The 25493-nt window shown below is 38.8% G+C and overlaps 1 protein-coding gene across 1 annotated transcript; it reads left to right on the forward strand.

Moving 5' to 3' along the window:
* The first annotated feature begins 3782 nt into the window (after positions 1-3782).
* LOC116735614 (zinc finger protein AEBP2-like) lies at positions 3783-24168 on the forward strand. Its single transcript, XM_032587613.1, has 9 exons — positions 3783-4377; positions 5456-5666; positions 7322-7429; positions 7822-8008; positions 9495-9619; positions 14502-14569; positions 20338-20451; positions 21538-21567; positions 22865-24168. The coding sequence occupies exons 1-9, from the start codon at positions 3887-3889 to the stop codon at positions 22869-22871; spliced, it is 1341 nt and encodes a 446-aa protein (XP_032443504.1). The 5' UTR covers positions 3783-3886; the 3' UTR covers positions 22872-24168.
* Positions 24169-25493: the final 1325 nt, after the last annotated feature.

Here is a 25493-nt window from a genome sequence, read left to right on the forward strand (position 1 = left end):
CCCAGATACAGTGTTCTGAGACAATTATGGCAATTTCATAAAAAAAAATAAAAATAAAAAAAAAAGAAACTGAACTAAATCTATCAGTGGTTGGATAGATAAACAGAGATTAGAACTAGCACATAGTAACTCCTCCATTATGATCAGAGCCAGGTAGCATCAGCAGAACCTGGATTAGATGACAGTCACACAGTGATAGAGGGCAAGACGCATTTCTTTTTAAACTAGCATTGATACAGAAGGTTTGATGTATTTACAGGAACATAAAGAAACTGAGGTGAAAAATATGACATTAAAAACAAGATGTATAATACACAGCAAAATTTAAGCGTCATTTAAACGACAAAACGTTTATTAAAAACAAATGAATGCATAAAGAAATAATTGTTAACTTTCGTGGATAAGCTGCAGTGAACTAATAATTTTGGTCCTGATTCAAAGGAACCAACACATGTCAACATCTCAGGTTTTCAGGTAGCTGCAGCTACAGACAATAGCTGTAACAATCAATTTAAATTAATCTCCTTGTCATCTGAATCATAACCTTCTAACTGGAGTCTGGCTCTTCAGTTATTATCTATAGAAAGACTTTGTTTTTGTTTTGTCACATACAGTATTTACAGCTAAGGGAGCTGTCTGAGGAAACCAAGCCGCTCCTGAACTTAGAAAAGTGCTGAACAGCAGCGAGTTCAGCTCCACATCCTCTCCTCCCTCCTGCTCTTATCTTTGGGCCGGCACTCGTCCAGGCGGACAGTAAATCACACCTCCTCCTCCCTCTCACATCCTGCCCTGTTTGGGAGGAACATCTCGTCCTCCACCCTGAACATCCTGCTTTCAGGATCTGGAAGCTGCGTAGCAGCTTAGGGTTGTAACAGGAGGACTGGTTGGGCTTCAGGACCATGGATGCAGGAACTAAACATCAGATTTTTTGACTGAAACCTGCCGAACAGAGGATCTCTTCCACATCTTCTGGCATCGGAACTTGACAATGTTTTTTTCCTATTGTTCTGATTGGGTTTTCTATTACTCTTCAGCTGCTGCATCTTTGATCAGATCCAAACAACTACTGTAAAACATTTTTTTTTTAAATCCTTTATCATTTATCAAATTGACTCACAGCAGTGCCTCCAGAGTTATAAAATGTTCATGAGTCAAAGTGAGTGGATGCATTAATCAGCATCACATAAAACCTCCTTCCTGTTTAAAGGTCTTGTTTCCTGATGGAAATAAAAGATTTTCATTTTTTCAGGTAAAACATAAGCTTAATAAATATCTGAGATGCATCAGCTTAGAAATAAGGATTTAAACTTTTCTTCACTGTTTGTGTTTGGTTTTCCATGCATCGTCAATTGTTTGATGTAAAAGTTCAGTTTTCTTTATTTTTTTTAACTGCTTAAGGAGAGTTTTGAAAACAGTCCCCAATTTATCTTAACATGTCAGACAATTAGCACCTCAACACAACACCATATGGAAGATCTTGGTAAAACTCAACAATTTCTTACTGTGGCACTCTATGCAATTGTTTCATTCAGACTTGATGTCTTTTATGGATATGGGCTACCCAGAGAAACTCAGTGGAAAGCCCATACTGTCAATGATAACTGACAGTATGGGCTTTAATTTCTCTAAGTTTTATTGTGTTTTATTGGCTAAAACAAGGTTTGTGATGTATCTTTTGCTTCAATAAAGATGTAAAACTCTTCCTCCTTGGTGCTCTAGGGATTCAATCTTGTGAACCAAAGCAAAATACATGTAGCGAACTGTAAACGTTATGTGTGGCATTTGCAATAACTTAAAGTTTTTCTGTTGAGAGAAGATGCTTCTCTCACCTCTGCTCTTGACAAAATGTTGTAATTACTGATACCATTGTGCACTGGCTAAGGTTGAGCTGTGCTCTTATGCTGATGCATACATTTTCTTATTCAGCAACAGACTATTTTCCCTGAATAATTAGAGCCGTTCCAAATGAGAGGCTTGCTACAATCTGAAGCTTCCTCAAATCTCTGAAACTCTGAACTGGATCTGGTTCCACCCAATCAGAGCTGAACCAGAGAACTTGTGTCTGAGGCACTGAGGTGCTTCCTGTGTCACTGTCTCTGTGTCGGAGGTAAATGTCTGTTTTTTCATGTGTTTGCAGTCTGCCGTTATCACATTCAGGTATCGTGTCAGTTCTGTCTCCACCCATCCAGACAGTTCAGACATCCATCTGTTCCCAAAAGGGTCAGAGGTCAGGGTCTGGGCGTCTATCCAAGGACTTTTCTCTGATTGGAGAGGAAAGATGGGTTTCCTGAAATTAGAGCTGCCCTGAAACATGAAGAGGCTGAAACCATCAGCGACTGTTTGCTGTTACATCACAGCTGTCTGAGTTCACCATGAGGTGGTTGTGACTCAGATTCAATATCTTTTTTGTTGTTCTTGATGCTTTTCTACCTTAAAGCTGCCATGAAATTTGAAAGTGAAAGATGATCTTACAGTTCTCTCAGTTCTCTCAAATATGTTTCTATACTGACGGGTTTTGGCCCAGATTAGATGACTTCTGATAAATCTTGACAATATTGACTGTCCTGGTCGCTACTTTTATGTCCTTGTGAATTTTATGGCCCTGATGGTGCTGGTTGTTCCTGAATCAGGAATCCTGATTGTCCTTGTGGTCTTTATGGTCATGATAAATCATGATGCATCCTCATGATCCAGATTGTATGTATAAACCACACATGCTCAGGGAGGAAACTCCACCCAGCTGATGCTTAAACCTATCAACAGCTGTAACCAGAGCAGCACGTCAGCGCTCCGGCAAGGAGAAGGTTAATGCCTCTAATATCCTGTGCTGCCCTCTGCCGGTCACTTACCAGAGCTACCTCAGCTATTCTATCAGGTGTCAAGTGAAAACCCATTCAAATCCTGTATTAACAGGAAGACTTTTGAATTAAAATTTATAATCAAGACAATGGGAGTGAATGGTGAGAAAAACAAATTAACTAACAGGTTTTTGATGGTTATAGAGACTAAGAGTTGTATGGGTTTGGTTTGATGGGTTATAGTTTCCAGGACATGACCACTGCAGGCTGAGATTTTGTCATTGATTAAAATACATAGATGGGAATGAGTCACTGGGTAACCAGCTTTGTGTCCATAACATTCTGTTCTTATCCTGAATGTTAGGATGTGGTCTACTAAAGATTTATTCTTTAATTCATTCATTTTTCAATTCCATTCAAAGACACATTATTAATCCCAAAGGGAAACTGAAAAGTTCATTTTAATTGTTAATTGTAAAGGTAAAAGGTGTGGTCTAAATTTAGAGACTCTGGCCAGACGTTTTTCTGGAATAACAACAATGACACAAGAAATCTTGTACATGGCTATTAACACAAACAAACCAAAACAGGTTAAGAGGGTTTCTGAAAAAAGAAAACAAATAAAAATAAATAAATAAAAAAAAATAATATATATATATATATATATATATATATATATATATATATATATATATATATATATAATACTAATTCTTTGCCATGTATATAGTTCTCAAAAACTGCAGAACTACAAAATGGCAGAGACGAAATTACGAGAAAAAAAAAAAGCTCAGTTATTTGACGTGAATTAAGTGCGCCAACCACGATACGCTACAAAGGTGGTTTATACCTGATGTATGAGTTAAACAGTTAAAAACTGACCAGTACTTTGTCTCATTTTGCCATAAATACCCGAAGACACATGGGTAGTTTAAATGATGACAGCGTGACTCCTCCCTGTGCAGCTCTTAGCCAATCACAGAGCAGACGTTGTGGTCAGGCCCCGCCTTCCTCCCCACTGTCGTAGCGTTCGACCGTGCCAGGAAATTTTAATACGGAAAGTGTTTCTTTTCTTGCTCACGGTACTAATGGCCGCAGAAGATCCCGAGGAAACGACCGCCCTGAGTGGTGGGAGCGACGTCCCACCCAGCGAGACAAACGAAGCTGACAGCGAGAAAAAAGAAAATGGCTCTACCGAACCGGAAACAGAAAAAGAAGCCAGCGCCGCGGAGCCGAAAATGGAAGATGTGGACGCGAGAGAGATGGGCAAGGAGGACGCTGCTCCAACGGTCACCCAGGAAGCAACAGCTGCTCACGAAGAGCCGGAGCAGAGACCGCAGTCACAACCAACCCTGGGGGACAATAGCAGCGAACTGAACGGCGAAATCACTATGAAGGCCCTCAAGGAGGAGCCAGATGACGATAGCCGGTCTTCGGGAATAGACTGTGAAAAGAGCACATCTGCTAGTGAAGATGGTGAGAAGGGCAGCGGCGGGGACCTGGGGGACAAGAGGCGCTCCAGTCTGGAGGTGTCATCCTCTGACGGGGAACCACTGAGCCGTATGGACTCCGAGGACAGGTGGGCTTGATGGACGGGTTGGGAGGCGGTATTACTCTTCCTTCCCCGTCAGCTGAATAGTTTTTCTTTTGTTCTCTAATCAATCTTATCAATAACTTAATCCATTTTATATTGTTGTATCCTAATCTCACACTGAAAGATGTAGAAAAATCATTAATTGTAATTTGAGTATATTTATTCAAAGGGGAGAAATATTAAATACTAAATGAGAAGTTACAAATCAAAATATGTGAAGGCTGCTAAAAGTATTTTATTTGGCGCTGTGTAATCTTAATTTTTTAATACTTTTGGCAACACACACGCACACACTCTAGGTGGGTCATAATGAGCACCTCATGCTTGTGAAGTACAGGGGAGGATCTGTGATGCTTGGGGCCAGTTTTTCTGCCATAGGCCTTGGCCCTAGCAGTAAATGGTCATAATTTCGTTCTGCAGGGCAATGTTCCAAGTCACACTCCCAAATCATTACAGGAACAGTTTTCCAGACATAAAGCCAACCTTTGAGTGGGACCAAACTTAAATCTTAGGTTCTGCAGAAAACATGTGAGGTGAGCCCAGCAGGGGAGTTCATCAGACAGGACCCAGGACTGCCTTTGGATTACCCAGAGAGAAATGCTCAAGCACCACTATTTCAACCTTTGTGTCATCTGTGATTTTTTTTTCCAAAAGCAATTAGTTTCAAACATAGGATGTTTTTCCGTCATTGTAAAAGATTATGCAACCACGGTGAAAGATTCATTTACTTCAGTTGTTTTAAATGCTTTGGCATTTGTCCAGGGATAACAAACTTTAACATAAAACTGTGTTATTAAATGATTCTGTGACAACCTTGGAGAACCTGCATGCTTCTGATTTCTGTCAAGATTTGCAGAAGTGTAGCATGTAATTGATGTGGCATGCATTGAAAATCTCTCCCAGCCTCCAGTGGCTTTTCCTCATGCTGATTACGTAACTCGGCAAGCAGCATCTGCACCTGTTCTTCATGTCTGCTAAACCTGATCCATATGCATTTTATGACTATCAGACTACACTCCTTAAGCATTTCTTTCCAACCAGCCTGCTCTCTCCTCTTACTCAGTGTCTGCAGCACCACCATAGAAATGGAGAGCATAGGATCCAGCGGGCGCTCCACTCCTGCGCTGTTGAACGGCCAGAGCAGCGCCAGATCTTCTGTGACCAAGACGATGGCTTACACCTGCTGCTGGGACCGCTGTCCACAGTGCTTCAACTCCAGCCCGGACCTGGCAGAGCACATCAGGGGAATTCATGTAGACGGCCAGAGAGGAGGGGTTTGTAGACTTTAAAGTTTTGAAGGAGCTTAGTCTCCAATCTTGATTCGGTTTGACACCCTTCCACGCTGGTGTACTTATTTTATTATTATTTTTTGTTGTTGTTGTAGCTTGACTCTGACGGTGCACAGACCTAGCACAGAGCCAAACATTTGCTGCATGTTAGTGTTGATCCATATACCGGTTGTAATTTTCCCATTGATAAGAATTTGTCTTGTGCACAGTTGAGAAAACGGCTGTAGCGCTTCAATAGGCAGCAATTTATATAACATTGTTTACTGCTAGAGACTCTGTGTTAAATGGTGTATGAGGTAGGGCTCACTAGCTAGCATAACAGTCTCTTAGGTAAGAGCTGGGAGACTCTTTTGCCATTGTAAGCCATCACCTAACTAGGAAACATGTTGGAATACTAATAATGCTTGTTGTTTTTCTTTTTTTCCTGTTTAAAAATGCAGTTTGCATCCGCTTGATCCTCTTTTGTGAACATGTTGGGGTTCATTATCAAACAGGAAAGCATCAAATATGCTCACATCCAGCAACGGTGTGCCGCTAGTTTATGTTGACATCAACCTGCGGAGCAGGACAAATAATACTGTCAGAGTACAATCTGTTGTGTTTAATAAACAGTGCAGGATTTAGGATGATCTTTTTAGTGCAAGGTGAATTGTCAAATAAATCTTTTGATTAGGATTAAAGAGGCTGGTTGTATTGAGGTGCCAAAGGATGTCTAAACTTATTATTCTAACCGAAATATTGTTGAACACCTCCGGAGAAAACAATAAAATTATACTCTTACGTATTTATTTGACTGCCTGAAAAACATGAGGCGCTCTTCTTACAGACTGGGATACCTTCATTCAAACATGCTGGAGTTTTGCTTTGGAAGTAGTGAAAGGGAGATGGTTCTCCTCTGGATCAGCAACAGGGTCCCTATTACACTGTGTAATGTTGTACTGGTTTAATGCGATTTGTGTTAATATGGATCCGAAACCTTGTCAGGTGGAGACAAGAACAAGGTGATTGCTGTCGCTCTAAAACCTGAAGCAAGTTTTTTTCTCTTTTTTTTTCAACAATCATCTGTTTAGCAATATTAAAAACTGACTGTGTGGAGAAGGCTGGGAATGAAGGGATGGATGGTGTGTGGTAAATAACAGGTCATTGCTTCCTGCCATGGACGTTTTTTTATGCGGGGATTAAGTGTATATACATTTAACTTGTTCTAAGATGATTTTTGCACTCGGATCCACACCAATTTTTGATAAATGTTGCTCAATCTTTAATTTGTGTACAAAACATCTGGTATCAGATTCATTTCTTGTTGTTTTTAATCATTTTTATGCAAGTCAAAATGATCCTTATGTTTAAAGTACATTGTTGTTTCTCAAATTAGTTGTTCGCGCAAGTGCATTCAGTGTCTTTTTAATGAAAAAATATTAAGACACTGCGTTTCTAAAGGCGACGGTTGCAGTGGCTAAATGTTGTGATTGTCTTTGTCTCAAAACAATATTAGGCAGATCCAAAAACTTCCCGGACATCCTCTACCTCCTGCTGTTTTCAGGAGAAATTAACAGACTACAATGAATAAAGGTTAGTCCTTGCATGAATATCACGACTACTGGTCTAATTCGTCCTGTGTCTCTGTGTCCGTTTCGCAGGTATTCGTCTGTCTCTGGAAGGGTTGCAAGGTGTATAACACACCGTCCACCAGCCAGAGTTGGCTGCAGAGACACATGCTGACCCACAGTGGAGATAAACCCTTCAAGGTAGGAAGGAAACCAATGCACTTGTGGCGGTGTGTGTTGGAGAATTTCCTCCTGTTCAGGAAATCTCTCTTTTATTTATGATGTGGAAATCACCTCACCTCTGACATTTAGGCCACGAGAAATGACAAACTGGAGTTGAAACATATTTATATCGTTTTAGTGATCTTTTAAGATAACTTAATGTGATCTTCAGCAATAGTTTGTCCTTCTTTTTGAGGATGTGAATTTTCTTTGGCTATTTTGTCACTTATTGGCATTAATGATAATAGACAACTTTTGATAAAACCACAACTTTTGGCCCTTAGCTGCTGGCCAGCTGTCTAAAGTTATAGTTATATACAAATACATACATACTTGTCTAATTTTGTCCTGCTGTTACTTTTCTGTTGCAGTGTGTAGTTGGTGGCTGCAATGCCAGCTTTGCTTCTCAAGGAGGGTTGGCTCGTCACGTCCCCAGTCATTTCAGCCAGCAGAGCTCTTCCAAAATGTCCAGCCAGGCCAAACTAAAGGAGGATTCACCATCTAAGGCGGGAATCAACAAAAGGAAGAAACTCAAGAACAAACGCAGGTGGTCTCTACGTATGTATCCAACAAACACACAAGTTAAACTTGTTTTGAAATGTTTTTTTTTTTTTTCCTCAGTTATGTCTTGGAGTATAGATTGACGTATGTAAAGTGTCCCACGCATCAACGGTTGGCTGTCAGGGAAAAGTGTTTTATTCTGTTCACTTTGAATGAGTGAGTGTACAAGTTAAGTAACCCGCAGGCTTCATTAGGGCAGGTGTGAAAAGATTGCCTGAAGTCTGGTTTGACCCAAACATGCGACCTCTGGTCCATCTGAAAACTTTTAAATCAGTCAAATATTAGATATGACCCTGGTCCAGGACATCTGACTGAAATGGCTAACTTGCCTCCTTGCTATGTAGTCAAGAGCTTTAGAGTCCTGCTGATGACCTCAATCTTTGGCTCAGGTGTGCTTAAGCAAAGACTCGTCTAAAAGTTGCAGGATGCTAGACCTCGATTTTGACATGTGTGTTTTAAACAGTTCAGCATCAGTGTAAGCCCAGCAGTTCTTCATATTCATTCAGTGTTTTTTTCCTGAACTGCTGCAGTCGTCTCACATGTGCAGAGTCACAAACTGATGTCTCCTTCTCTGTCTTTGGCGAGGCATTTTAACATTTAATAGGACCACCGACTTCACATTCTCCATTAATGGTTTTGGCGCTGCACCTACTTACAAATACATTCGTAATTCTTGTTATGACATACTTTCCTTTCAGATGTCTGTAATGGAAATAAGAATTAAATATTGGTTAATTTTTGAATAATGTTAAAAAGCAAACATTTTTGTATTCTGTCTGTTTTTTGAGTAATTTAAGGGTTTTAAACCTTTAAGTCCTAAGCGGAGTGCCTGCGATCCAGCCAAATTTGCAGTACCATAATACTGCCACACTTTGCACTATCTGAAAAGTTTCAACTGTTTCTGAAAGGGGAGATGTTGCGCTTTCCATCCAATACAAGATGGTAATTTATTAAGAGAGAGCCACTCCCTGTATGGCGGGGGTGAAATTACCGTAATAATTACGAAAATAACTTGCTAGACATTGAAGTTCCAGTTGTTATGGATAAATGGGCAAATACATTTACTCACAGGACATTTAAAGAACTGCGTGCAATTAAAATAAGCAAAACATATTCTTTATATCCATTTTAAATGTAGGACATAAAAGGCTACAGGGCATCTTTTTACTTGCACATGATTTGTTTGTGTTTTTACTTCAGGTGTAGTTTCTTTCCACCTGGTATGTTTAGGTGGATGCTGAGATGAATAAACAAAACAAAGTTTTACAACCATTAAATGTATTGTATCACATCCACAGCTCCCTTTAAGTTAGAGGCAGATCAGAAGATTATTCTAATGTATGTCTTTATATACACAGTTATGCTGATTTTACATTTTACTACCAACATTTTTTGACCTGTGCTAATTTTTAGTTATTTTTTAAGTGTCATTTGTTTTTTGTGTAACTTGCCTCTCCTTGAATTTGTCTTTCCAACTTGTCAGCGAGGCCCCAGGATTTCTTTGATGTCCAAACTATGGATGCGCTGCGTCACAGGGCCATCTGTCTCAACCTCACCACTCACATCGAAAGTGGGGGAAATGGTCACAGCGTTGTCTTTCACAGCTCGGTACGTGTTATATTTTGCCATGTCTCCTATATGTTGCGAAATAATATGCATCTCTTTTATGAAGTAAATAACTCTAAAATGTCTTCCTTTAAATACACGAGTATCTTCTATAGTAATACGTGTGTTGAAGAGTAAAAAAAATTCCTAAACAGTAGGACGCTATTACTGGGTTCAACATACAGTTTTACTTATTTATTATGTAGAGAATTTTTCAAAATATGAAAATTATTTTACAATAATTTTTTTTATATGCCAGTTTGCATCTGTGTGGTTTATTTTTACTTACCACTTGCATGCATATGTTTAAAGGAGGTTTGTACTACAGTGATTCAGATTTCTTATTGGTATAAGTGAGTAAAAGTAATTTGGTGCTTTATCGAAAGCCGACGTTTTAATAAGTGTCAAACTGTCCAATCTCCTAAAACTTAAAAAGATTTTCATGGTGACCACAACGTAACACTTATGTTCAACGTCCAGTAAATTAGACCTCCCATTGTAGATGTGTATTTTGTTTTTTACTGCTGTAAAGGGACCTTGCTTTAATCTTTCCATATGTGAAGTGTTTAATTCATCATAAACTATCATTGCTACTCCATATTACGTTCAGTGTTTCCAAAAGACGCTATTTATGTTGTCCAGCAGAGGGCGACAGGAATCCCTTTGTGAAAGTTTCCCTCTATTCGTAGTTCTTCTTTGTGCACTTGAACTGAACCTGTAAAAGGCCCCTTTGGCTGGATGCGATTTTTCTCTGAATCATAGCAGAGACAGTTGGGATTGTTTTTTTTTTTGTGTATGTGTGTGCGTGTGTGTCTTTATGCGTTTCTTATCCTATGCATAATTCATGGACTGTGAATGTTTTTGGCCCTTTTTTCCAGTGGTGAATATAAGCACTTGTGCAGGAGAAACAAAAATCTCTTTAACTGACTGAGATTTTAAAATCTGTGTTTAATTTGATTGTTGGATTTATAGAAACATTGGATGGGAAAGGTGTGACGAATACATTGTTTTTATTTTTACTTACCACTTTAGCTCTGTTAAAGAGGTGTCTATTTTTGTTTATACTTTTTGCTTTAAAACTGGGTTTGCTTTTTGGTGAAAGGTATGGTAAAATTAGAAAAATTGATTATTGACAAACTGCTTTTGTTCAGTTGCATATAAGCGACCCCAGTCATTTATCTGCTGTCATAATCTAAACATATCTGTGAATCAACACAGAATAAGCTTTTGGCTGTAAGGTTGCTGAAGTTTAATCTGTCATTGTACATCATGTTCAGTTGTGGTGCAAGTTGAGCTTTTTCTTTGAAAGGACAAACTTAAAATGATTGTTTCCAAGAGGCAATACTTGGGGTTGTTGTCAAAATTCTGCTATGAAAACATAATTTCTTTGAATTTCCTGTTTGGGCGCAGTTAAAAATACTTCTTTTAGCGACACAGGCTAACTCAATATGAGCTCATTGACTGACAGCTCATCTGTTGATTCTCTATTCACAGAAGCAATTTCTAAACCTGTTTATTTAGGTCACAAAAGAGAAATAAATATATATTTTTTTAAGTATGGTGCTTGTCTGTCTTGTTATATTGAAACTCTGGGCAACGGCTCATGTGACACATATCAAAATCCACCATAGCTCATGTTAAAATTGTAAATATATTTATGAAAATGTATTTCATAATTTCATTAAATGTAAATTAATTTTATAATATAAATGAGTAAAGGAGAAAAACTCAAATTAATGAACAAGGATGCAGAGGAGACAAAAAAGAGAGGTTAAGTGAGGGTCAGGGTCATGGAAGTCGGAAGGAGATCTGACGCGTTGGGCATACGTACAGTTTCTCTTTAACCTCTGGAGGATTGTGGTGAGAAGCAGCAGTGCTCCTCCAGAACCCGGGCCCCACTGGGCCTTCCCAAGCCTGGGGAGACGGAGCAAAGCCGTGGGGGTTCTGTGGAGCTTGGCGAGCGGACCTGTTGACCTGGCACACTAACTCAGTCATGTTTATGATGGGATATTTTTGTTATTTTACCGATTTGCGTCATCCACATCTTGACCCCTTGACTTTAGACAGGCACCCAGTTCTAGCAAGTCAGCCCTCCCTTCTCTTTTGCTCTGCACTTTTCTTTTTTTTTTTTACTGCCTGTTTTGGAAACAGTAATATCTACTGTTCACTCCCTGTGTACTCCTACTGCCTCTACCCCTATTTTTTTTTTAATTTTACTACTCTTTCGTGAGTTTTTAGAGGATTAAAATCTGCCCCTTAAAGCGCCAACCGGAATCATCAGACCACTCGGCTCACAAATCACGTCTTTCTGCCAGAACACAAGTCCACTTCTTTTTCTCCAGCTTAAACAAACACAGGCATGGGACCTTTTTAATGTAGCCTTTGTTTGTAATTATTAACTTCATTTCAGAGAACTATATAATTCCAGCTTTTGTGTTTTACTTAAATGTGCAATAAAACAGCTGGTTTCCTTAGTAACGTCTACAGTACTTGAGACACTTCTAAGAAGACGGCAGCATAGATTAGTCTACGCCGCAAAAACACTAAATATTACCACATATTTTTGGTCTAGTTTCTAGTGAAAATATCTTACCATACATGAAATAAGTCAAAACTAATATGTAAGTAACTTTTCAGCAAGATATAGGAGGTTGTTTTAAGTCTTAGTCTAGTACCATTGGTGGATTATTTCACTTATAGTATGGGAAAATTGTCTTGTTATAAGAGATATTATCTTCCAGTGGAGCTAGTACTTTAAAAAAAATTATATTAATAAATCACTGAATTAAAACAAGCTGGATTGAAAGCTACAATGAATCTTGCCAAAGCATTCTTAAATCTGTCATCAAGAATAAAAGTTCTTATTCTTGATGACAGAATTTACTGGTCTCTATTAAACATAGAGACCAGTAAATATATATTTCAAGGATATGTCCTTCCTTTAGGCCACCTGTAGAGGTTTGTCTGATCAAAACTATGCTGATGAGACACAGACCTACATATCCCCGAAAGCCTGCTAACTTTACAAAACCCACTACTCTACTACTCTAATGCCTAGCATTTTATCCTAACAGATTGTATTAAAACAGGTTTGCTCATATTTCTATTAATATTCTTCAGTCCCGTTGAAAACAGACAAAAATGTGTCCATCACGTTGGGCAAACCTCAACTACGGCTGCAAGAATGTTTACAGACGCTAATCTTGCTTACATTGCCATACTTCTTGTGTACCTTCGCTTGTTGCCACTCAGGATTTAATATGAAATTGTTCTTCTAGTTCTATAAAGAAGTAAATGACATGCCTCCTTCTGACACCAATGACCCATGAAGTCCATGCACTCCCTGCACCTCTATGGTCTTCAGATCAAAGTCTTCTATAGTACCTGAGTCACGACTAAAAATATGTGGGATTGTCCTTTCTCTGTGCTGGATTTTCTGATTGTTGCTGTTTGGGTTTTTTTTGTTTTGTTTCATTTAGCTTCTGCTGCTTTGCTTTCTGTCTGCATTCTTCGATTAGTTGTTGTAGTTTGTTTAATTTATTTGAAGGACTTATGTTTTGGATGTATGTAGGTCGAGATGTAAAGCTTTACTTACTAGCTTTACTTTGCACATTATCCATCTGTTTAACAGTTAAGTGTTTGGGACTTCTTAAACCGATGAAGGATACTTTAAAGCAGGGGTGTCAAACTCCAGTCCTCGAGGGCCGGTGTCCTGCAACTTTTAGATTTGCCTCTGTTGCACCACACCTGAATAGAATAATTAGGTCATTAGCAAGGCTCTGGAGAACTGATCTACACAAGGAGGAGGTAATTAAGCCATTTCATTCCAGCTTTTTGTACCTGTGATACATCTAAAAACTGCAGGACAGCGGCCCTCGAGGACTGGAGTTTGACACCTGTGCTTTAAAGGAACTTTATGTTCTGTTTTGTCAAAAAAAAATACAAAGAGTGTAGCTTCATAAGTGGACCAGTCTGAGTCTTTTGTGTCTCGCTTCAAATCAAGCCTCATTTCCATCAGCCAACTCCCAGGAGTAAAACATATTTTAAGATTTGCATGTGCGTAAGACGAGTTCTTCACACGTGAGCTCATTCACTATCCTAAAAACAGACACTCTGAAAGAGGACAAAAATCCAAATGACGCAAAAGATTATATCTGCGGCTATTTTTGACTCTCCTGGTTGTTTTTCCAGCCTTTCTTTCACCCTGTAAAATATTTGTGAATTCCCAGCCAGTAGTATTCTAAACGGCACAGCATGATGGACGAAATGTTATGCATTAAAGGGGCAAACCATTCTGAAAAACTGGTCTTAAAAAACCCCCTCAATATTTAAAATATGCAATTCTGTTTTGACTTCAACAATGAGGATGTTACTTGACACTAGTGAAGTTAGTAGAGATCAGTATTTATTGTGTTAATGATATTAAATACTTATTACTAGATTGAAAATAGAAGCAGCCTTTATCGTCCTGCAAAGTGGAAATTCAGGTGCAACAGCGGCATCAGGTATAAAGATTCACACAAAAACGTTCTTGAAATGTTAAAAACATTATACAAAAAAAGACAATAACAATAGTAGTAATGATGTACAGTAAAAGACTGACATTTTTGTCATTATTGCAACACCCCACTGCGTAATGAGGGTTGGCCTTGAAATATTTGGTGCATTTATTCTTATTTTTCACTGCACAGACGGGGTCAGGAAAGGGATGCATCTTTGAAACTTGCTCCCCAAAGACCAAACAGGAAGCAGAAACTGCAACATTTCTCTGTCTCACATGGCTCTAGCACTATATGAGCTGAATGTTGAAATAAAATGTGATTTTGTTAAATTTAGGTTAATGTGTTGTCCTTGCTCATTTTTTCTTTTTACTGTTTCTATGCAGGTGCTAGCCAAAAGGAAAGAGGGAACTGGCAAGGTGAAAGTACTTTTACACTGGACACCTGAAGACATGTGAGCAAGACTTTTTTTCTCTTACTCTGTTGTCAAAAATAAATAAATCTTTTGCTGACTTGGTACAGATTGAAAATGGGTAAATATATTAAAGAGACAGCGATTGATGTAAATTTCATGCCTCAGACTTCATGCGTTAGGAGTCCCAGTTTCTATTATTTTGGAACAAAATAACCTTGTTGCATTGCTTGTATTTTAAACAATCTTTAATGTTTTATGTTAGTGATTAGTGTAGTTAGTGCAGCTAAAATCACTGAAGTAGTGATGATCTATTCTAGAGGTCGTAGCTCTGAATCTGATGTTTTAAAATGGCTCTAAAAATGTTCAAATTAAGCCGATCCTGTGACAGAGAGCAGACGTCTGCTCCCCAACTTTGTTGCTACAGCTTTAGCTTTCCTATTATAAATAATATACAGTCTATTTGTATAAAGAACAGTTTGAAAATGCCCAGGAAGAAAGACATCATTTTGATGCCTCTAAATATCCATTAAGTTGTATTTGTTGTTGAATAATGTCTCCATCAATCAATTTAGGATTTAATTTCAGAGAATCAGCTGGCAACAAGAGTCTGAGATCATACAGCTTTGTCTCGCCAGCTGATTGACACGCTTTGAATCACAGTGTGAATGTTCATAATAAATTACAACTACTCCCATAGTATAACTTTAGCTAAAGAGAAGACTTGGCTTCATATGATTAAAACTAAAATCTATTGAAGAGTCAATTAGCACCTATGCACAAACCTCAACACAAGTTTTGGATAAGTTTCTAGTTCAAGATGAAGTTCATCCATCAGGCCATATTTTGTTCAGCCTAGTGGGACCACCCAGTTACCATCCGAATCCCACTTCTTATTCCCATTTTAGCGCAGCTTCCCTGGAGGTGAGCATTGAGAGAACAAAAGCTGAGATCACTAAATCAGTCAGGCAAAAGAACAGGCAGTTTTGGCACCATGCTCTCGTGAAGAAGGAGTTTCACATAACAATGATTCTCTGCAGAGTTTTTGCCCAAGGGAAGATGCCAGCATATGCGCAGCCCTCTTACATTTCCATTAAAGGGTTTGACAGCAAAGCCTCTGAAGGAGATCAGAGAGAGAGGAGCAGAGGCAGAAGAAGAAGGATGGCATTGTTGAAATGGAAGGACAATAAGAGGAAAGGGGTGATATTAGGGGAAGATGGAAAGACAACAATGTGAAGGAGGCACAGTACAACTTTGGAAATTAAGAAATAAAAGCAAAAGGAACAATGATGGCCAAGAGCAAAGAAAACAATCATTTTTATGATATTTTGTGGGGATTTAGGTAACTATGGAAAGTTTATTCTTCTGGAGAGACAATCAGAAACTGGGGGTAAGGAAGATAATAATCATAACAGTAAAGATGTAGACTGTTGGTGAAACATTTAGTGGCGAAAGAAACGGGAGGGAAAATGAAAATGAGGCAGAGCCATAATAAGGTTAGGCTGAATGAAATGAGTAATATACTGACACATTCATTAAATTACAATATTATTTAAAAGTTCATTTATTTCTGTATCTCAATTTATTAAACACATTATATACATTACACACACACTGATGTTTTCAAGCCTTTTTTTCTGTTAATGCTGATGATTTTCTCCTTTAAACCTAAGGAATCGGAATCAACTTTATTTGCCAAGTTTGCGCACAAAAACAATGAAGAGATCTTCTAAATATACAAAAATGTTTAATATTTGCATTAAATATACATGATTTTGATCTGGCCATTGTTGATTGACAGTAACTGTAGTAAATCACGACATTAAGATTAGAATATTACATCAGACCAATAAAACATTTCAGTACAGAAATGTGGATTGTATGAAAACTATGTACAATACCTGCTCAAACTAAGGTTGTTTTAAAAAATTACCTTTAATCTAGCAAATAACCTTGATTTTGACTACCTTTGGCTCATTGCAGAATAATGCTAAGGTCATTACTTCACATAATCCATCCACTTAACATGTAAAAATAAAAGAAGTTACATCAAATATCTAAACATAAAACTAATCAGAGAATTAAATTTTACATTGTTTATTTTAGCGGCTGCTATTATTGTTGTCTTTGAAGAAGCTGTAACAGAGTTCTGTTAACATATTAAGATTTTTTAAAAGCAGCTTCTGCGTTTGTGTTGCTAAAATTAGTTGATTCTGAAACTGGTGCGACATTTCCATCAATCAGCATTTTGTTGACTACTGTAGGGCTCTACGTTTAGTCCTCCTAAGTAATAGTTAGCTAACTAAAAGTAATTATTAGCTAAAACTCCAAAAGTAAAGTAATATAGTCATTACAGTATCTCCAGGAGTTTGTGTTGAAGGATTTGGGAAAGTACCCAAGACTCCACCTGATAAGAAACGCGCGTCTTGTTTAGTTCTCCTCCAGCGTTGCGCTGAACTCCGTATTAATGCCTACACTTCATTTGGGTGAATGGGTGTGTGTGTGTGTGTGTGTGCGCTTCTCAGTCATCGAGTCAATCATTAACTGCATGAATGTGCCAAGTCATGTCTATTAAAGCCGGAGCGAACCATTCACATTCTGACTGACACTCATTAACTCAGTTTAGATAAATGAGTTACTGATTAACATGAGCCAGCCTGAACCCGATTCACCCGTGGTTCATTGAGGAAGAAGAGTGGGAAGGCTGGGAGAGACTGGGAGCTGTAATTGCTGTCTAATCTGTGATGGATGAGTGAACGGATTCCCCTGCATGGTGTTGATTGCTGCTGGATAGCAAACACTGGAATACACGGTCACTGGCTACGAATGCCTCAAACCTCAATTAGAGCCTTTCTTGGAAAAAGAACAGTTCCATCTTTTACATCGTTGTGTGTCACAATTACTTATGTAATTTTTTTTCTTGCATTATACTAAAATGCACCTTTATGCAAAAGACAAAAGCCTAACAACACAACTGCTTTAAGATTTTAACTTCTTTACTACAAGATTCTGATATGCTTTTATTTAAAATTGTGGTCCTCTCCTGCTCTACCTCCTACTTTGTCCGCCATGTTTACAAGAATAAAAATCTCCCGTTCAGCCTGCAATGATTCGCTGGATCCATCCTTCAAATCTAGGGGAAAGAAGGAAGCATTTTTGGAGGAGCGTTTGAATTTGAACAGCCTTTGTTGCATCACTGTGGCTCAGTGGACCTTCGAAGGATGCAGCCCCTGACTTTGGTCACACTCTGAGCTGCTTTCTAGATGTTATAGGGATAAGTTTCAGCTCTCTAATATGTCACTCGTTGAAGTTGGACATCACTTCTTTGCACAAGAATATTTGATAATTTACCCTTTTTTTTGTTGCATTTTTTAGCCTAAACGCATTCGTTTCTGAGATTGTTATTCAGCTAAATGTTTACATTTACTGCAGCTCACTTCAGATCTTCAGTCATTCCTGCCAATTCTTATACAAAGTAATTTAAGATTTTAGTAATTTCAGATGCAATTTAAGGATGAATACATTGTTCCTATAAACACAGTCTCATGGTGTGGAGTTTTTTTGGGGGGGCAGAGGGTGCGGGTTGTTTATAAAGAAGGGAGCCAAATGGCACCTCCTCTAAGGAGCGAGACAAATTCACCAGTTCTCATTGTGGTTGTGTGGATTATTCGTCACTTTCAAGTCTTTGTAAATATGGTTGTGTACATTAGCGTGCAGAAGTGTGACCCGTTTTGCACAGTGACCACAGACGCCTAAACAACTCTCCAGTTCAGCTCCTCTGTGTGACTCGCTCATCAAAATAAAATAACTCATCAGCACCGCAGCTCGGCTTCTGCTCCGTCTGCGGAGGAACTGGAGCGCATGTGAGAGTTCAGTCACAGAACCACAAAGATGTTTACTGGGTCGCTGCTGCTCCTCAAATCCTCCTCTGTCACACAGCGTTCTGCTCTGGGCAACACGGCTAATTCAAAGCTAATGTAAACTTTGTAACTACTTTGAAAGCGACTGTTTCGTCTCTCGTCTCAACTTCTACTTGAAAGGAAGCGTAGACAACAGAGGATGGAGTGAAAAAAAACTTCCTCCTTTTCCCCCCCCTCCATTAAAGGGAAGATGTAAGTTTTTACCAGAGCTATTTATTTCAGAATATTCCTTAATCCTTTAGGATGTAAACGCCATGTCTGCCTTATGATTTATAAGCTGGATGTAGTTTGTGCTTTTCTTTTTAACCAGCATCTGCCACACTTTGTGTTGAATCTCTTTCTAGTTTCAAGGTCTGCACGTACATTTTGAAGGGCTTGCTGTTTCACAACTTTTGAGGTTTAGACGATTAATGTTTTTATTTTCATTTTGTCTTAACACGGTTCTCACAGTGTTGAAGTTTAGTACTCACTACTAATGTCAAATAATTATCAGCCAAGTTACAGCGAAAGTACAAGTGTTTTTCTTTTTTCTAATTACTTTATTTGTTGAAGGAGAAAAAAGATTGCATCAATTTCACATTCATAAAGTATTTTTTCTTGGTCAGACAAAATTCACGTTAACACAGTTTGTTCTTATTCCCATTTCATCCTTTTAATAGTACTACTTTCTCCCTTCCCTACTTCTGTTTTGTAACGGAAAAACAAACCATTTTAAACCATGTGCTTCAATCATTTACTTATGTTGGTTATGATTAAGTATTTTTAAGAATTATAGTGATTAAACCATAAAATAAAAACCAGAAATCCTTTGATTAATCTCATATATAATTGTACCTTATCTGAAAAGCTGTGGTATTATGTTCGTTTTGTGGTTCTGATTATCTTTTTGCTGGCCGACTCCTATAAAATATGTCAGGTTATCAAACCTCCTGCTGGCAGATGTTGCGTTCAAAATAAAGCATGAATTGATGTATGGCTGCTTTGAAACAAATTGGCTCCATTTTATACCCAAAGACCTCGAGGACGAAACGACAAAAACTGCCGACGTATGGAAAGGCGACGCGGTGAAATCATCAGGACCTGAAATGATTCCATACATTTTGCCCGTATTTAAAAAAGAAAAAAAAACAACTCATGATTTGCAACTTTTATTTTACCAATTTAGATTCCCCCCCCCCCCCCCCCTCCTCACATTTAATTTTTCTTCTCTGCAGCCCCTCCAGTCTTTTGTCCTTCACGTCTCAGTTTTGCTCTCACCTCTACCTGTGTTGAATGTGAAGCTCTGTCTGCAAACCGTTCTGCTGAAAGGGCTGACTAGCTATGTGATTGATTCTGGCTGGGCGACTGCCTGCTTAACTTACTGCAGTGTGTGTGCATGTGTGTGCGTCTCTGGGGGCTCCTGGGATGACGCACATCGTGACGGGGGAACGCTGGAGGTGGAGACGGGGAGTGTGGAGGGAAAAAGGAGGGAGTGCAGTCTTTGTTTCTTTCTTTCTCTCTTTCTTTTTCTGCACCTCGGTTCGCCAAGGCAGTGCTCGCACACTTCCAGTTTTCACAAAAGAGGTCATGAATGTTGTAGGTAGAGTCCTCTGCAGAGGAGGAACGTACTAAAGTGTGCATGAATGAATCCCCGTCGTTTTAAACGTGACCTTATTCTATTTGGATTTAGAAAGTGAGAAAAAACCCAAAACTGGCTTAATTGGTTTAAAAATCGTAGCTTACAGAGGTGTACCTACAACAAAGATAATAAACATGTTACTATAAGACCGTCTCCAGAAAATTAGCTGCCATAATTTCTTCTTATCACAGCCATACTGCTCTTTGTGTCTACACTTTGTCTTTCTTTTCTTCTTAATAAATCATGTCATCTTTTCTCTTTTTGTTGTACAGTTTGCCTGACGTGTGGGTGAATGAAACGGAGCGATCTCAGCTGAAGACAAAAGTAGTGCACTTATCCCAGTTACCGCAGGACGCGGCCATGTTGTTGGATCCCAACATCTACCGGTGAGTATGCGCGTCGTCTCCAGCATCACCTTTATGCACTCGTTTTTTTGTTTTATTTTTAAATTATCAAGACGTTTCATTTTCTTTTAACTGAGTGTTTAAACTGCTGAATCAGCTCTCAACTCTGTTTTGCGAGTTAATCTGTGAGAATTACTGTCAGATGCTGGATTTCTGCGAACACACTCGCACTCCGCCAGCAGGTGGCGCCAAGTCTCGATTTTAAACGCTTAGCTTTGAGAGAGCAGCGTGGAGGAATATCATATTTTCTCTACTTAACAGCTTTTTTCCTGTGGTGAAGGCTGGCCCTCGAGTTCAGGAGCAGGCCGTGTTCACATCAAAGTGCTGCTTTTCATTTTATTCATTTATATCTGAAACCATGAAAAGGAACATTATAAACTGAGTATTAGATGACTCCACTTGGTCAGCCGGCAGAGAGATGATAAGCAGTTTTAATCAGTGTTGTATCATGAAAAAATGAAATAAAAATGCAAGAGTTCAGTAGTAGTATCTCTTCTCCAGCCTCCATTTATCGTTCTTTAAAATCTCCCACTGCACATCAGGCCAGATGTTGAGATTGGAGCGGTTACGTAAGCCCTACAGACTTCTTTACTGAGATGATAAAACAAGTTTTACTTCATGGCACCGAAAGCCATAAAAGGTTAAAATCGAACCCTAAAAGAGGAACAACATGCGTAGAATAACAGACTGGTCATCTTACCAGAGATATACGGCTCGGTAGCCCGCTAATCCGCACCCGGGCCGACTGATTCTAATTGGACTTGAAGGCTCAGTAACTGCAGGGGCTGCTGACGGACTCTGGTTTCATAGCTGAATATAACCGTCAGCAACCAGACAATTTATGTCAAGGTTGTACCAGTGCATACAATTTCAAAACAAATGCGTTTGGTCCATACTTGCGGCTGTAAGCGCAACCCTGGACATGCAGATGGGACGGGTGGAAAGAGATCAGCTGCCAGATGCAGTTTGTGAGACTTTTAACTGTTTGGATGGAGAAGTTGTGTCAGAGTGAAATCAACTGGAGTACAGATAGTTTTTAAACAGTTGTCTTCTTCTTTCTGTTTCCAGAGCTCTTCCTCAAAAGCGACTGAAGCGCAGGTGAGTCGAACTGCTTCTGCAAACAGGCGGTGCTTTTCTGCTTTTAGTTTTTAGGATTTAGATGACATCATAGAGAAGGTGTAAGTCATGCTACTACATGCATTCTCTGCACATATAGAGCAATAAAGATGAATATAATTACAAACGCATGGATCAAAAATTTTCTGTAAAATTTAAGGTTTGACATTTAAGAACTATAAATGACTAGTAAAAATCTTTTCGAGAGGCATTTAAAATGTAATTCTCAATTAAAAAAAAGAAGAATTTCTTTGAAAAAGCCTAAAGTGAGACTGAAAATCTAATGCAATAAATTCCTCCTGGAAAACAAATCTAGAAAAAACCCCCCCCAGCATTTCCATCTCTTTTTTTTATTTTCCGGTCAGATTAAAATGCACTTAGATTTTATTTATTTTTCCACTCCTGGAAATATAATTAGCACCATGTTATAAGATGGTTTACTTATTTCAAAGTAAGTTATTTATTTGAATATTTTAAAAATAAACTACAATAATCTGAAACTTTGTGAGGGGAAGAAAAAAGCTGTGATTTGCTTTTGTGTAAAACTCTTAAATCATTTATTTATTTACTGTTACCACATCACAATCTGACATCTTTAAACATCATTAAATGGAGTTTGCGTCACTGATTTCACTCGACGTGTTTATTCCTCGTTGTGAGCAGTCCTTTACCTTAACGCTGAGATTTTTAAAATGTGGTGAACATTTGCAAACTCATGGTGGGACACATGAATTTGACTCTTGGACAGGATAAAACAGCAATTTTATCCTGTCCAAGTTCAACTTCTACTACTGTATCCTTATTAAAGGAAATTTTTGCCAAGTTTATTGCAGAAATGGTCTGATGGCAATGTTATACAGAAGCCAATCAAAGATGTGTGAAACGGTAATGCTGTAAAAGTAGCGTGAATGTAATCTGGTGTTCAACACATTCAATCTTCCCGCATTTAATTTATAACTTGGATTAATATTTATCTTATGTTCTGATTCTCCTTTTTGTTGGATTAAAAATCCATCATTTTTATCTACAGAACTGGCCTGTCTTTCTGCTTTGACTGAGGAATAGTCATTATGAAGCTGTGTCTTTCTGGTTTCTCTTACCCAACCCAAACATCAGATCATGTTATTTATTATTATCTAATAATAAACCCATAATGTCGGTGCAGCATTAGCTCCAGCAGCAAGCTGTTTTTAAAAAAAAATAAGTAAAATGAGTGTTATTTTCTTGTGACAAAGAGCAGAGAGGAGCTAATCCCACGGCATTGTGCTTTCGTCCTCAGCCTGTAGAACCTCCTCTGCAGAGCCCAGACTTGAGGGCTGGTCACCGACTGGACGTTGATCCATACAGGATGGGGGCGCTCTTCTTCAGTCTCTGCTGAGGCTTGGCTTTGAAAGCAAATGGAGGCTGGCTACTTAGTTTTGTGTACCTGAAATGTCTTTAGTTATCACAAACTTCACTTAAGCTGTTTCTTCTTTTTCTTTTTAAGCAAGCCTACAACCCCAATAATGTGGGGGGAAAAAAATCCTCTTTGTTTAAGTCTGGCGTATAGCCTCAACATATTTTATTACAGTTTTGTGTAAAATATTTATCCAGATTTCTAACTTATTTTTATACGATGAAAACGCTGATGTGGTGTGGATTTCTGTGAAGGTTTCGAGTAAAAACTGTATTCGCTGTGCTTTTCGACATGGGGATCCAAGGCGTATTTGAACATTGCTAAGTGTAACTATGCTGTGCATGTGGCATTGAATCGTAACCAGTGGTCTTATTTATACTTCCTGAAGTCAGTACTGTTACCTGTGTGTACGCCTCTTCCTTAAACACAAGCCAACACCTGAGCAATAAGTTATCGGGACAATTCCTTGTATTTTTACTTCCAGTTTGTTGACAGGAAACCATAAACATGACGAAAACGCTGAACTCACCACAGCTCACCTGTACCTCCACATGTATATTGTAGAGTTTTAAATACTACTATGTCAGCCTTCAGTAGCTGGTTATTGTTTGTCGTCGTCCCTTTTTGGACTGTGTGTGTTTATAATCTGACAGATGTTGTACACGTAAATGCGAGATGTTACAAAGGATCGTCGCGGTGGTCACATTTTAGAGCATTAGTTTCCTGTGTGTGCGTCGGAGGAGCTGGCTCCCTTGTTCGGCCTCCATTAGCGGAGCAGCTTTGGGAGCGTGCTGTGGAAGAGCTAATAACTGGGCCGGCAGGGCAGAGCCCCCCGTCACTCTCGTGGTGAACATGCCTGCAAAACAAGAAGAAGAAGAAAAAAAACGGAGTTCAGAGAGAGGTTCGCTCTTCAGCATATCATGAACTCTGTGTGCTCACACATGCAAAATTCATTTAGGATTCCATTATGTGATATAATGAGGCATTCAGGTGCCGTTCCACCGCTTCAGGGGAGCGAGCACCGAGGATTTGTCGGCACCCTGTTGTTTTTGTGTGCTTTTCTAATAGCTTCCTAATATTTGCAGTGGTCTGCAGGCAAAACTTTATGGTGCTAATTAAAAATGCTTGTAGGGCTCACTGTATATGTGGGGGTTTTTGTTTTTGAATAAAAAAACCTGGTCTGTTTACCATGTTTTCCTTCAAACTGGTGCTATTATAACATCAATGGATTTTCTGTTTTTATTATCATTCTAAGGAACAGTTTTCCAATGTTTCTTGCAAAAGACATAAAAAATTTAACATTTTATTTTTTGCTGTTTTCCTAGAAAATTTGCAACAAGCCCTTTCTTGTGTTTTCACCGACCTGCTGTAACAGAGGAACGAATAGAAACACTGACGGTAGAACTGGACTTTGATCCCATTTAAAAATTTTTTAATTGATATTTTATGTACGTGCAGCACCTCTAAGCTCGATACATTCCTGATGCTAATTTACGTCCTGGCTGATTCTTGTAACTGCTGCCTCGCAAACCTGTTTACATCCCTTCAAACATTTTCTCTTTTTGTCACAAATTGCACTGTTTCAATTAGGCTTCATGTGAGAGAGCACTACATTAAAGCGTGTTGTTGTGAAGAAGGGAAATGTTGGATGGTTTTTAAAATGTTTGTGAATCTGAAAAGTGTAGTCAAACTCCTTTTTGATGCAATTAAAAGTCCCGAGTCTTTTGGTGTGTAGCTCTCCGGGTCTGCACAATAAAAGGAAAACATATTAATCTTGTGATAAAACCACGAGTTGTGATGCATAATTAAACAGTGCTAATGTCTTTTTCTGCTTTGTGTCCATCGTTAACATGGACCCCAGATAATAAGTAGTATGTCAAGCCACTTGGAAAACACAACATCAAAGTTTTATTGAAAAAGTTGCACTCTGCTTTAAACCATAAGTGTCGCCAAACAAATTACTGACACAGAGAGCCTGACTGCATGGCGCTTAAGTAACTAGCTAACATGTAATCCACAGATTGGATTTAGGTCTGGATTGAACTTTTAGGATATAAATAGGCTTTGACTAAAAGTTTAAGAGTTTTGTTTTCTTTCTGATCCACTCCAGTCTTCCAGCATTACCCTGTATTCACCTCAAGTCGCCTTCCGGTCAACTTGACACCTTTTTCCTGTACCTGTCGAACAAAGCAATCTCCACAGGCTGCCACCAACATCTAGGGATTTCATATAGAGTGGATCTTCCACCACATGCTTGCCAAAAAAAAAGGGCAAATTTTGGTCTTATTTTTACAAAAACACCTTCTTCCACATGTTTAGTGTCTTTGCTGCTTTGGGCAAAATGACCAACATGACTGTGACTAAGAGTCCTTGTCAACAAATTCTTCCACTGGAGCTATGAAGCACTGCAGCTCCTCCAGAGTTACCATGAGCCTCTTTGCTGCTTCTCAGGTTATTGCTTCCTTTGCCCTGCCTGTCAGTTTAGATCAGGGGTTCTTAAACTTTTGTTTGA

This window comes from Xiphophorus hellerii, chromosome 2 (assembly GCF_003331165.1).
Source record: "Xiphophorus hellerii strain 12219 chromosome 2, Xiphophorus_hellerii-4.1, whole genome shotgun sequence".
NCBI lineage: Eukaryota > Metazoa > Chordata > Actinopteri > Cyprinodontiformes > Poeciliidae > Xiphophorus > Xiphophorus hellerii.

What these genes read in the sequence shown, in the direction of transcription:
- LOC116735614 (XM_032587613.1), top strand. Translation starts at nt 3,887, where the DNA reads ATGGCCGCAGAAGATCCCGAGGAAACGACCGCCCTGAGTGGTGGGAGC. An exon ending in TAGACGGCCAGAGAGGAGGG is followed by an intron (nt 5,667 to 7,321) that starts GTTTGTAGACTT and finishes TCCGTTTCGCAG; the next exon opens with GTATTCGTCTGTCTCTGGAA. An exon ending in GCGTTGTCTTTCACAGCTCG is followed by an intron (nt 9,620 to 14,501) that starts GTACGTGTTATA and finishes GTTTCTATGCAG; the next exon opens with GTGCTAGCCAAAAGGAAAGA.